This window comes from Pan paniscus, chromosome 19 (assembly GCF_029289425.2).
Source record: "Pan paniscus chromosome 19, NHGRI_mPanPan1-v2.0_pri, whole genome shotgun sequence".
In the NCBI taxonomy this organism is placed as follows: Eukaryota; Metazoa; Chordata; class Mammalia; order Primates; family Hominidae; genus Pan; species Pan paniscus.
The window spans coordinates 21,814,252-21,828,316 of record NC_073268.2 but is presented as its reverse complement, the minus strand read 5'-3'; the positions used below and the strand labels follow the sequence as shown (position 1 = coordinate 21,828,316).

At 42.8% G+C, this 14,065-nt stretch overlaps 1 protein-coding gene across 3 annotated transcripts in view; it reads left to right on the top strand.

Moving 5' to 3' along the window:
• NBR1 (NBR1 autophagy cargo receptor) overlaps positions 1 to 14,065 on the top strand; it is a 78,229-nt gene that overhangs the window by 37,406 nt on the left and 26,758 nt on the right. For 2 of the 3 annotated variants that reach the window (XM_014342025.5, XM_055100888.2), the window contains 4 exons: positions 4,897 to 5,007; positions 7,019 to 7,081; positions 8,484 to 8,502; positions 9,900 to 9,922. In XM_014342025.5, the coding sequence (XP_014197511.4) occupies positions 4,897 to 5,007; positions 7,019 to 7,081; positions 8,484 to 8,502; positions 9,900 to 9,922 (216 nt within the window). Of the gene's footprint in view, positions 1 to 261; positions 403 to 4,896; positions 5,008 to 7,018; positions 7,082 to 8,483; positions 8,503 to 9,899; positions 9,923 to 14,065 lie in introns of those variants that run through there. The other variant, XM_034941785.3, reaches the window with a different exon arrangement.

Here is a 14,065-nt window from a genome sequence, read left to right as displayed (position 1 = left end):
TTCCCATCCAGCCCCACGAGTCTCGGGCAAGTAGTCCTCTAAGGTCAGTGGCCTGCGGGCACGCAGTGGGCGCCGAATTTGCCTGGGGAAGGGGAAATCCGCTCTGGCCCACATCTGCGCACTCCTAGCTCCGCCCCTCAGCCTCAATGTTTGTTATTGTTGTTCGGGTTCAGGTTGCTTCTGCCCCGCCCCATCGACGCAATCTCCACCAATCAATGGCGTGGTCGTTTTGAGGGACAAGTGGTAAGAGCCAATCATCTTGGCGAAAACTCGGAGAAACAGGAGACTAGTTACTGTCTTTATCCGCCATGTTAGATTCACCCCACAGGGATAGCGGCAGAGCCGGTAGCGGACGGTCCTTGCATTGGCCTCCGGCAGGCGCCCCCCGGGGGCGGGAAGCTGGTAAGGAAGCAGCTGCGGTTACCTAGGGGTGGGGTCACGTCACGCTAAGAGGGTTTGGGGAAGTTCAAGGGAGGAATCCTGCAAAGAAGAGGGGCGACTTTTTCCGTGTTTCGGGACAGCTAATCTTTTTAGTGACAGAATGAGAGAGCCCTTCATGTTCAGAGGGACCGAGTTGGCGAGAAGCGCCGGAGAGTTGGAGAGTCTGTGGGTCAGAACATCTGGCTTCTACTGATGGAAGGCCACGACTCCCCAGTGGAATGAGGGCCTAGGCAAAGAAAATGAGAGAGCCCTCGGGGTAGTGACACTGTCTTGGGAACATGGAGTTCTAGGAAACGAAAACTGGAAGACTAGGATGAACTCTGCAAGTAAAAAAATGACACTACTTACACATCCTTCTCATCCCATCCTCGTTTTTTCGAGACCTTAAAGAGATCTCCTTGGTTAGGGACCTTCGGTTTTGGAAAGGCACTGTTTTTCCTTTTTGTCAAACACTCAGCTTTCAGGCCACACTTTTTTGAGACAGAGTCTTGCTTTCTCAAAGACCAACCCAGGCTGGGCTTGAACTCCTGAGCTCAAGCGATCCTCGTGCCTTGGCCTCCCAAAGTGCTGGGATTACAGGTATAAGCCACCGCTCCCGGCCTCAGGTCACACATTTTAAAGCCTGGATAACTTGGCTTGTAAAGGCCTCTGGTGGAGACAGTAATCAAAGCTCAGGTTGCCAGGTCTGTTTCATTAAAGGGATTTTGTTGAGGCTGAAAAAAAAATCGACGTGGAGGAAAAGCTAACTTGTGCCAAGCAAAGGTGAGTCAGTGGCATGGACTTACAATAATGCCAGTTATGAAAGCTGAAGGCCTAGGACCCAGCTATCTGACTCTACTGGCTGTAGACCTAAGGGGCAGATAGGGTTAACCATAGCTTTGGTGTTTACACACGTTTAAGATTAATGCTCCTGGTGAAAGAATTTTTTTACATGTCAGCCAAAGAGAGTTCCTTATGAAGACCTGGATATGGTCCAGCCAAGCTAGAATCTCCCACTTCCTGTTTTCTCTTAGTTGGCCCACCAGCTGGAGGAGCTCCAGAGTATCTAAATTTCCAATTGTGTAATTTGAGAAAAAGAGAGGAAGAGTCATTTTCTTCACAAGTAGGGAAGTGTGTTTCTTGAAGTTGGAAAGTGATATTTCAGAATACCCACTTTTGGCGGACTGAGTCACTTCATTTCCTTGATTTTTTGCCTAAGGTCCTGGGGAATTGACAAAGATTCTCAAATTTTAAGGACCCCAATGATTACATTTCATATGAATGAATACTAGATGTCAGCAGGATTGTTGTTAAGAGACTAATATTATTTTGGTGGTGAACTTGGTTCTTGGTAGAAACAAAGAATGGAGAAAATTGGGGGATAATTGTCTTAGGGTTTCAAAAAAGTGCCTTTAAATGACGGTCTTAATTGTAGTATTTTACAGGGCAGTGCATTACATTGTGGAAAACAGTACAGGTTTATGGTTCTAAAGACTGGTTTATTATTATTTATTTATTTATTTGAGATGGAATCTTGCTCTGTCGCCCAGGCTGGAGTGCATTGGCGCGATCTTGGCTCACTGCAAGCTCCGCCTCCCAGGTTCACGCCATTCTCCTGCCTCAGCCTCCCGAGTAGCTGGAACTACAGGCGCCCACCACCACGCCTGGCTAAATTTTTTGTATTTTTAGTAGAGACGGGGTTTCACCGTGTTAGCCAGGATGGTCTTGATCTCCTGACCTCGTGATCCACCCACCTCGGCCTCCCAAAGTGCTGGGATTACAGGCGTGAGCCACCGCATCCAGCCCTATTATTTTTTAAAATGTTTAATTGAACTTAATTTTTTTAAGGAGACAGGGTCTGGCTTTGTTGCCCAGGCTGGTCTTGAACTCCTAGGCTCATGATCCTTCCGCCTCAGCCTCCCAAAGTGCTAAGATTACCAGCATCAGCCACCACACCCGTCCAGTTTTTTATTTTATTTTATTTTTGAGACAGAGTCTCGCTCTATCACCCAGGCGAGAGTGCAGTGGCATGATCTTGGCTCACTGCAACCTTGCCTCCCAGGTTCAAGCAATTCTCCTGCCTCAGCCTCCTGAGTAGCTGGGATTAAAGGCCTGCGCCACTACACGCAGCTAATTTTTGTATTTTTAGTAGAGACGAGGTTTCACCATGTTGGCTAGGCTGGTCTCAAACTCTGGACTCAAACGATCTGCCTGCCTCTGCTTCCCAAAATGCTGGGATTACAGACATGAGCCACTGTGCCTGGCCTTTATTATAATATTTTTTGTATTTGAATGACATTTTGAAAGAACTTGCGTACACATTTTTAATTTGATCCTTATGGTAACACTGTGAGATAGTCAAAGCAGACGTATTAGACCTATTTTATAGGTTAAAGAACCGAAGCTCAAAAGCGAACTGACCTGCTCACAGTTTTATGTCTAGTAATGGGCCGGAGGTATGTCTGGAAGCTAAGTCTTCCCAGTTTGTGTGCTCCTCTGCCTCCCCTCTGCCCCCCACCCCCACCCCCGCAGACCACGCTGTAAATCCCTGGGACTTAATCTTGTTCCTCTCAACCTAAGCTATTTTTTCATATCTTGTTCCTCTCAACCTAAGCTATTTTTTCATAAAGTCATAAAAACCAGTTAAACGTAACCATTCATCAGTAAACAAAATCCTTAATTAAAAACATAATGATCAGAATAGAAATCTGATTAAGGAATTGTTAACTTGTTAGGCATGATAATGATATCTAGACTGTTTTTAAAAAATTCTTATCTTTTAGAGGTACATACTCAATTCTTAATGGATAAAAACATAGATGTCTGTCAAAATAACCTAGTAGGGAAAGGGTATTGCTGTAAACCTTTGGTTACAGCAAATTGGTCCTGAGTTGATAATTATGAAAGAAGCTAGCTTATGGGTCCATAGGGATTCATTATATTCTCTCTACTTTTGTATAGATTTAAATTTTCCCATAAAAATATTTTAAAAAATAGTCCGGGCATGGTGGCTCACGCCTGTAATCCCAGCACTTTGGGAGGCCGAGGTGGGTGGAATCACGAGGTCAGGAGATCGAGACCATCCTGGCTATCACGGTGAAACCCCGTCTCTACTAAAAATACAAAAAAATTAGCCAGGCGTGGTGGCGGGCGCCTGTAGTCCCAGCTACTCGGGAGGCTGAGGTGAGAGAATCGCTTGAACCCAGAAGGTGGAGGTTGCAGTGAGCCAAGATTGTGCCACTGCACTTGAGCCTGGACGACAGAACAAGACTCTATCTCAAAATAAATAAATACAATAATATAAAATAATTATATTATTATAGTTTGGTTAAAACATTAGTTGACTATGGTCAGTTCATTGTTGGGGCAGAAGTGGGAGATGCAGGGGTATATGTGAATGAGGATAGCCTTGAGTTGATTGTTGGTTTAACTAAGTGTTTATTACTCTCCACTTTTATATATGTTTGAAATCCCCCATTTAAAAAATCAGTACAAGGCCAGGTGCGGTGGCTCATGCCTGTAATCCCAGCACTTTGGAAGGCCAAGGCAGGCAGATCATGAGGTCAGGAGATCGAGACCATTTTGCCTAACACGGTGAAACCCCGTCCCTACCAAAAATACAAAAAAAAAAAATTAGCCGGATGTGGTGGCGGGCACCTGTAGTCCCAGCTACTCGAGAGGCTGAGGCAGGAGAATGGCGTGAACCCAGGAGGTGGAGGTTGCAGTGAGCTGAGATCGTGCCACTGCACCCCAGCCTGGGGCGATAGAGCGAGACTCCGTCTCAAAAATAAATAAATAAATAAAATAAAATAAAAAATCAGTAGATTGTGAAAAAACATAGTAACTTGTATGGAGGGCATTGAATGCTACCTCTGTGTAGTTTCTTGGCTAGTGTTTTGGCCTGTAAGTTCGTAAAACTGATAGAAAACCTAGGTTCTCAAGTTCGGACAACCCTCCTTCTGCAAGAAAAATGTAGAATGTCACTCTCAAATCATACAAGAATACAAGTTCCCTGAGGGCAGAGACCTTATCTCTCTTATCCATGTTGGTATGTCCTGCTACTAGTAAGTATTTGTTTAGTTAACCAGTCATCATAAAGTACCGTAAGGATTTTACAAATGCTAGATGATTTCTGGGAATGTGGTCAAAATTTAAATACTTTCAGCATACTTCTGTTTCCACATGTTTCCAACATGTGGAAGTTCCTAATAACTTCAAGAATAATTTTTGTGACTTAAGTACAAGTCTTTATGGCATGGTTTTAGCCTATCTTTCTTTCCTGAAACAATTCCTATTTAACAGTGATGGTAAGTTCCGTAAGAACAGGGACAGTGTTTCTTTTGTTCATTGCTGTGTCTCCCAAGCCCAGCCCATATTGGGTCCTCACAAGTATTTGCTGAGTGAACTTTTAGTGCAACTTATAGAACCCTTTCTAATGTGTTTTTCTCTCTCTCCCACCAACCTTCTCAACCCTAGCCTCACAGCATGGAACCACAGGTTACTCTAAATGTGACTTTTAAAAATGAAATTCAAAGCTTTCTGGTTTCTGATCCAGAAAATACAACTTGGGCTGATATCGAAGCTATGGTGAGTGTTACTTTATTTTGTTTCTCCTTGGTTTAAGCATGGTTATTTTTTCCAAAGGTAGCTATTTTTAGCAGTGTTGTTTCATAGCTGTGAAGTCTGTCATAGTTACCATTTCTGGGCCTTTTGGAAAATTGCTTTTGATAGGGTTTCAGTATTCATATATGAGATGTGCCCCAATAAAGGGAACCAACACATAAATTTCCTTTTGAACATTTTAGAAAGGGAAGGTAAAATTGTTTTTAGTGAGATAGGATTTAGAAAACCTATTAATTTTAGAAACAGTATGAGTGAATTGATGTGGGCTCCACCCAACCAGATCCCAAGGAAATGTTCTCTTGTGTGAGGATATGACTTGTGTTTTGCACAAGGATATAACTTGTGTTTTGCAAGAGCCTATCAATTGTTTTTATTGCTAGGTCAGAGGTTGAGTATCTCAGAGTTGAGCAGGAAAAACTTTCATACCTGCTTAGACAGCAGTTCACCTGTTCCGTTTTTTTGCTAAGGCTTTTCCTCCTCTTGGTTTGCCCTTTGTACTCTTCTGTTTTTGTTCAGTTTGCAGTGGTGAATGTTTTACTTCCTGTGTTGACTGTGTTTCTCTCTGAAACCCTTTGGTAAAAATCTACGTTTACCTGGTTATATCTGATGATAACTAAAAAAGGAAAGAAATGGTAGATCTTAAAAGATGATCTGAGGTAGTTGTCTGCCTTCCAGCAAATACCTGTTCATACTGTCCTATCAGTGACAGTGAGACCCGTCTCAAAAAAAAAAAAAAAGATTGGATTCAGAAGGAAGTTAGATCTTGTTTGCCAAAAGATGTGAAAATCACAGTTATCTTTCTTTTCCTAGTAGTTAAATGAGCTGACAGCTTGCCTTTTTTCTTCCTTGTAAATTTTAAATTGTAAAAGTATAATACATGCCCATTTTAAGAAGAGAAACCATCTCAAGCAGTTAATAGCCCTCCATTCTCCCTCCCCTCATCTGTTACTCCCACCTTCTTTGGGTAACCAATGTTAACAGCCCTGTATGTACTTTAAATTTTCCATGTTCATGCAGATATCATACTAGGATCATACTATAAACATTATTTGGCCGGGCACAGTGGCACACGCCTAGAATCCCAGCACTTTGGGAGGCCAAGATGGGTGGACCACTTCAGCTCAGTAGTTTGAGACCAGACTGGGCAACATGGTAAAACCCCATCTCTACCAAAAAAATACAAAAATTAGCTGGGCCTGGTAGCAGGCACCTGTGGTCCCAGCTACTCCGGAGGTTGAGGTGGGCGAATTGCTTGAGTGCTGGAGGTTGAGGCTGCAGTGAGCCAAGATCGAGCCACTATAATCCAGCCTGAGCGACAGAGTGAGACCCATCTCAAAAAAAAAAAAAAAAAGATCTTTTTCGTTTTTTTTTTTTTCTTATCATAAAACTTCAGGAGATATCCATCTATACACATAACTTATACACTGTTCTACAGGATAAACTCTGTCCTATACAAATGTGAGATTAATGGGTCACAAAGCATTTTATTTGAAATTTTAATAGATTCTGCCAAATGCTTTGCAGAACAATTGTAGTAGCACACAGAAATACATGACAATGTCCTGAAGTTTTGACAACACTGGATGTTATGGCTTTAAAAAACATTTGCTGTTCCCTACCCCACACCCCACCCAAAACACACACACACACACACACACACAATTTGGTATTCTGATGAGATGTCATCTCATTGCTTCAATTTGCATTGTTCTGACCACCAGAAAGTTTGAAAGTCTTCTGATGTATTTGTTAAGTGTTCTGATTTCCTCTTGTATGAATTTTATGTATATTTTTACCTGGGTTGTTAATTGTATCATTAGCAGTTTTGCTGATACTCTGGGTGTGTTGCAGATATTAACCCTTTGTTATGAGTTGTTAAGGTTGTTTGTTGTTTGTCTTTTGATTTTGTGGGTTTTTTTTACTTTGACTTCTGTGTACATTATAACCTGCCTTTAAATATGTATCTCTTTTATAGGTAAAAGTTTCATTTGATCTGAATACTATTCAAATAAAATACCTGGATGAGGAAAATGAAGAGGTAAAATATATTATGGCACTTATTGCTAGGTGTTCAGAATAGGGATCTTATTTCTCCAGTGATATGGGCTTTAATAATTCAAAATAGTATTTAGCTTATTTGTGTGGTGGTTTAAATATATTTGATAATTGAATATTCTAAGAAGACTTGCAGCATCTGAGATGGAGTTGAGAAATGGAGAAGCAACACTGAAGAATATCTCAGAGATAACTTTCACTTAAAAAAAAAAAAAGGAAACAGGGTCTCACTATGTTGCTCAGGCCAGTCTTGAACTCCCGGGCCCAAGCAGTCCTCCCACCTCAGCCTCCCAAAGTGCTGGGATTATAGGTGTGAGACACCCACCATGCCTGGCCTGGCCTGAGAGAACCTTTCTTTTTTTTTTTTTTTTTTTTTTTTTTGAGATGAAGCCTCACTCCGTAACCTAGGCTGGAGTGCAGTGGTGCGATCTCTGCTCACTGCAACCTCCAGCTCCTGGGTTCAAGTGATTCTCCTGTCTCAGCCTTCTGAGTAGCTGGGATTACTGGTGTATACCACCACGCCTGGCTAATTTTTGTATTTTTAGTAGAGACAGTATTTCACCATGTTGGCCAAGCTGGTCTTGAACTCCTGGGCTCAAGCGATCAGCCCACCTCGGCCTCCCAAAGTGCTGGGATTACAGTTGTGAGCTACCACACCTGGCCAAGATAACTTTTAAAATTATATAGTGACCTTAAGTTCACATATAGCACAAGCTACCACTTAGTTTATAATAATACAAATATAATGGCTAAGCTTTTTTTTTTTTTTTTTTTTTTTTAAAGAGGGTCTCACTCTGTTACCCAGGCTGGTGTGCATTGGCATAGCTTGCTGCAACCTAGAGCTCCTGGGTTCAAGGAATCCTCCCATCTCAGCCTTCTGGGTAGCTAGGACATACCTCTCTGCGCCTGGCAAAATTTTTTAATTCTTTGGAGGGATGGAATCTCACTTTGTTGCTCAGGCTAATGGCTAAGCTTTATTGAGTGGTTACAGTGTGTCAGACTAGCCACAGTACCATGTATTGAGTACATTATTATCATCACTATTTTACTCATGAGGAAACTGAGGCACAGAGAGGTGAAAATAACTTGTCCAAATGCACAAAAACTTGGAAGTAGTAAAGTAGCCGTTCAGTCCATACCCTCTGGCTATAGAACTCAAGCTCCTAACCGTTATATTGCACTGCCTTTTAATGTATCTGAAATAAAGGAGGGCACAGTAGATAAGCAATAAAATTTCTTAAGTGTTATTCATGACTAGCAAGTGATACGGAAAAGCTGAACGCTTGGCCTGAGTTTTTGTCTGTCCTATGGGGCTGGTCCTAGTAACAGAAATGCTCAACTGATGAGACACTTATAATTCACTGTTGCTTTTTTTCCTTTTATAGGTATCCATCAACAGTCAAGGTGAGTCCCTAAGAGAGTCTGTTCAGCCTTATTTAAAAACCTTAATCTGCTCATTGAGGCATTTCTATTTATACTCAAACCTTATTGCAGTATTAATTTTAGAGTGACATTGCACTGATGGACATTAGTTACCTAGGGGATTTTATTGTATAGCAGTTTTTTATATATAGGATGATGCCTTTGAATGGACCCTAAGGACAGCTTTAATGGGAGGTTCTCATATTTAAGATGCCAGTCCTCTGAAATTAATATGCCTCCCAGTTCAACACATATAAGTATTCCCATGGTGTTGCATTTGTTTCTGACTTGGTATATATGTTAATATCAACTTATAAAACAAGTGGTATTCCAAAAGTTTATTTATCAGATGTTCAGAGCTTGGAGTGCATTTTCCCATAGGAACCCTGTTATAGTTGAAGATTAGTTTCCCACGATAGCCCCTAAAATCTTAATTTAATCAGGCGAAATGATAGTATTAACATTGAACTCTCTTGAGTCCTGAGCATCACAGTGCGTAAATGTGAGGGACCTGGGTTGAGATTTTGTAACTGGAAGATTCCCAGTAGTGATGAAGGAGGGATTTAAGGGGAAGAACTGATCTACAGTAGATGCTGTTTGCAACAGAAAGGGAGTTTGTCAGCAAAAAGATAGTTGCTGTTCATATGTAATAAGCTAATAATTCTTTAAAGTCAGGATTAGCTGTACATTTAACAAATTTTTATTGTATATATTGAAGGTGCACAACATGATGTTATGAAATACATGTACAGTAATGCATCGCTTAATGACAGAGATTACTGAGAAATGCATCAATTAGGTGATTTTGTCATTATATGGACATCATAGAGTGTACTTACACAAACCTAGATGGTATAGCCTAGTACACACCTAGGATATATGGTATAACCTATTGCTCATAGGCTGCGAACCTGTAGAGCATGTTACTGTGCTGTATACTATAGACAGTTGAGACACAATGGTATTTGCATATCTAAACATAGAAAAGGTACAGTAAAAATGTGGCATTATAATCTTATGGGATCACCATCATACACATGGTTGACCAAAATGTTATGTGGCAATGGTTACTGTAGTGAAGCAAATTAACATATCTATCATCTCATTATAGTGGCCCTGTGGTGCCCTGAGCCCTCCCCAGAAACCAGCCATAATCTACTCATTTAGCAAAAATCATGAATATAATTTACGATTATTTAACTATAATATGTTCCTCATGTTGTACAGTCCATTTTTAGGATTGGCTATCCTTAATCTTATGGAATCTTTGGTTCTTGAATGAATGAATGGATGTGTACAAAATAAAAATAATTTTAAAGTAATAGAATCTTTTGGGGTGTGTGAAGAAGTATCATGGTGTATATTTTTTGTCCTTTTAGGAGAATATGAAGAAGCGCTTAAGGTAATGATTATTTAATCTCATTTTTAAATAATTTTAAAAATATTATTATGGGTTGGTTTTTTTTCTTTTTTTGAGATGAGGTTGTGCTCTGTCATCCAGGCTGGTGTGCAGTGGCACAATCTGGGGTTGCTGCAGTCTTCACCTCCCAGGCTTAAGTGATCCTCCCACCTCAGCCTCCCGAGTAGCTGGAACTACAGAAACACATCACCACGCCCGGCTAACTTTTTATATTTTTCTTAGATACAGGGTTTCACCATGTTTCCCAGGCTGGTCTGGAACTCTTGGGCTCAAGCAATCTGCTGGCCTTGGCCTCCCAAGTGCTGGGATTATAGGCATGAGCCACTGTGTCTGGCCTAAAATATTTATTGACTGAAACTCAAACCTGAATTCCATTAGTTATGGGGAGAGACTAGTAAGTATAAACACAGTGAAACCTATTTATAGGGAGACTGATGAATGGGCACGACACTCAGCAAAAGGCAATTCATAATAAAAAGGTCCTTCTCAGTTACAGTCCCATCTCTTTGCTGGTCTTTGTGCTACTGTTCTAGTGTTTAAAAATACAAATAACTGGCCGGGCGTGGTGGCTCACGCCTGTAATCCCAGCACTTTGGGAGGCCGAGGTGGGTGGATCACGAGGTCAGGAGATCAAGACCGTCCTGGCTAACATGGTGAAACCCTGTCTCTACTAAAAATACAAAACAGCCGGGCGTGGTGGCGGGTGCCTGTAGTCCCAGCTACTTGGGAGGCCGAGGCAGGAGAATGGCGTGAACCCCAGAGGCGGAGCTTGCAGTGAGCCGAGATCGTGCCACTGCACTCCAGCCTGGGTGACAGTGAGACTCCGTCTCAAAACAAAACAAAAAAAACAAACCAAAAAACAAATATCTTGGCCGGGTGCAGTGGCTCATGCCTGTAATCCCAGCACTTTGGGAGACTGAGGCAGGCGGATCACCCGAGGTCAGCAGTTCAAGACCAGCCTGACCATGATGGTGAAACCTCATCTCTACTAAATACAAAAAATTAGCCAGGTGTGGTGGTGCATGCCTATAATCCCAGCTACTTGGGAGGCCAAGGCAGGAGAATCATTTGAACCTGGGAGGCAGAGGTTACAGTGAGCTGAGATCACGCCATTGCACTCCAGCCTGGGCAACAAGAGGGAAACTCCATCTCAAAGACAAAAAAAAAACAAAAAACTCTTGATGCCCCCCTTTTTTTTTTCCTAAAGAGGCTGGGTCTTGCTATGTTACCCAGGCCAGCCTTGAACTGCTGGGCTCAAGTGATCCTGCTGCCTCAGCCTCCCGAGTAGCTGGGACTATGGGTGTGCACCACCATGCCTGTTATAGAACTATGTTTTCTGGTTCACATTTTTCACCTCTTTCCCTCACTCTGTTCTCTCCTTTTTTTTTTTTTTTTTTTTTTTTTGAGACAGAGTCTCACTCTGTCGCTCAGGCTGGAGTGCGGTGGCGCAGTCTTGGCTCACTGCAACCTCCACCTCTGGGGTTCAAGTGAGTCTCATGCCTCAGTTTCCCAAGTAGCTGGGATTACAGGTGTGCGCCACCAGACCCAGCTAATTTATTTTGTAGTTTTTAGTAGAGACAGGGTTTCGCCTTGTTGGCCAGGCTGGTCTCAAACTCCTTACCTCAAGTGATCCGCCTGCCTTGGCCTGCCAAGGTGCTGGGATTACAGGCATGAGCCACTGTGCACAGCCTATGTCACTCTGTTCTCTATAGCCCATACAATGTTATGTTTAAGGCAGAGATGACAGCCACTTTTTGGACATGGAATGCTTTTTTTTTCGTTTTTAGTTTCTAATTTTTAAAAATTTGTATGTTTAAATATAAAAATGTGTATAAAATGTGATGTTTTGAAATATGTATACATTGTGAAATGATTACCACAATCAAGTTAATTAACACATCCATCACCTCAGATGTAGTTACCCATTGAATGCTTTTTTTCTTTTTTTTTTGCGACAGAGTCTCGCCCTGTTGCTCATGCTGGAGTACAGTGGTGCGATCTTGGCTGCCAGCAGCCTACACCTCCCAGGTTCAAGTGATGTTCCTGCTTCAGCCTTCCTAATAGCTGGGATTACAGGCGTATGCCACCACGCCCAGCTAATTTTTGTATTTTTAGTAGAGACGGCATTTCACCATGTTGGCCAGGCTCATCTCAAACTCCTGACCTCCGGTGATCCTCTTGCCTTGGCCTCCCAAAGTGCTGGGATTACAGGCGTGAGCCACTGCGCCTGGCGTCTTTTTTTTTTTGAGACAGGGTTTTACCTGTTGCCCAGGCTAGTCTTGAACTTCTAGGCTCAAGCAGCCCACCCACCTCAGCCTCCCAAAGTGCTAGGATTAGAGGTGTGAGCCATCACGCCCGGCCTCTTTTTTTCTTTGACATGTGTGTCATTCCTTTTGTTGTTGTTTTTTGAGATGGAGTCTTGCTCTGTTGCCAGGCTGGAGTGCAGTGGCGCGACCTTGGCTCACTGTAACCTCCACCTCCCGGGTTCAAGCAGTTCTGCCTCAGCCTCCCGAGTAGCTGGGACTACGGGCATGCGCCACCACACCCAGCTAATTTTTGTATTTTTAGTAGAGATGGGGTTTCACCATGTTGTCCAGGGTGGTCTCAATCTCTTGACCTCGTGATCCACCTGCCTTAGCCTCCCAAAGTGCTGGGATTACAGGCATGAGCCACTGCGCCCAGTGACACGTGTGTCATTCTGTCATAGAGGCTGGAGCACAGTGGTGCAATTATGGCTTACTGCCCCCTCAACGTCCCAGGCTCAAGCAGTTCTCCCACTTCAGCCTCCTGAGTAGTTGGGACCACAGGTGTGCATCACCACACCTGGCTGGTTTTGTTTGTTTGTTTTTGAGTCTTGCTCTGTCACCCAGACTGGAGTGCAGTGGTACAATCTCAGCTCACTGCAGCCTCCGCCTCCTGGATTCAAGCAATTCTCATACCTCAGCCACACTAATAGCTGGGATTACAGGCATGTGCCACCACACCCAACTGTTTTTTGTATTTTTAGTAGAAATAGGGCTTTGCTATGTTGGCCAGGCTAGTCTTAATCTCCTAGCCTCAAGTGATGCCTGCCTCAGCCTCCCAAAGTGCTGGTATAACAGGTGTGAGCCACTGTACCCAGCTACCACACCTGGCTAGTTATTTTTATTTTTAAAAAGTTTTTTTTTCACTGACAGCACTTGTTAAAAAAAATCACTTCGATATATTTTTTTGAGACGGGATCTCACTGTCACCCAGGTTGGAGTGCAGTGGTATGATCACAGCTCACATAGCTGGAGTGCAGTGGTGTGATTGCAGCCTTGACTTCCTGGGCTCAAGTGGTCTTCCTATCTCAGGCTCCTGTGTAGCTGGGACTACAGGAAAATACCACCATGCTCCGATGATTTTTAAACTTTTTTTTTTTTTTTTAATAGAGACAGGGCCTTGCTGTGTTGCCCAGGTTTGTCTTGAACTCCTGGGCCCAAGTTATCTGCCTCAGCCTCCCAAAGTGCTCGGATTACAGGCATGACCCACCTCTCATCGCCCCAAAATACTATTCTTTTTTTTTTTTTTTTTTTTTTTTTTTTTGAGACAGAGTCTCACTTTGTTGCCCAAGCTAGAGTGCAGTGGCGCCATCTCAGCTCATTGCAACCTCCGCCTCCTGGGTTCAAGCAATTCTCCTGTCTCAGCCTCCTGAGTAGCTGGGATTACAGGTGCATGCCACCATGCCCAGCTAATTTTTGCATTTTTAGTAGAGATGGGGTTTCACCATGTTGGACAGGCTGGTCTCGAACTCCTGACCTCAGGTGATCTGCTCAGCTCAGACTCCCAAAATGCTGGGATTACAGGCATGAGCCACCGCGCCTGGCCTCAAAATACTATTTTTATTGGAAAAGTAAATGCTTAATTATAGGACATATCTTTAAGTTTCTTGAGTTTTGTTAGTCTAGAATTAACCTTTTTGGAAACCTGAGTTAAGATTCCATAGAGAGAGTCTTGTATAAAAACCAATTAGACCAGGCGCAGTGGCTCACACCTGTAATCCCAGCACTTTGGGAGGCTGAGGCGGCAGATCACGAGGTCAAGAGATTGAGACCATCTTGGCTAACATAGTGAAACCCCATCTCTACTAAAAATACAAAAATT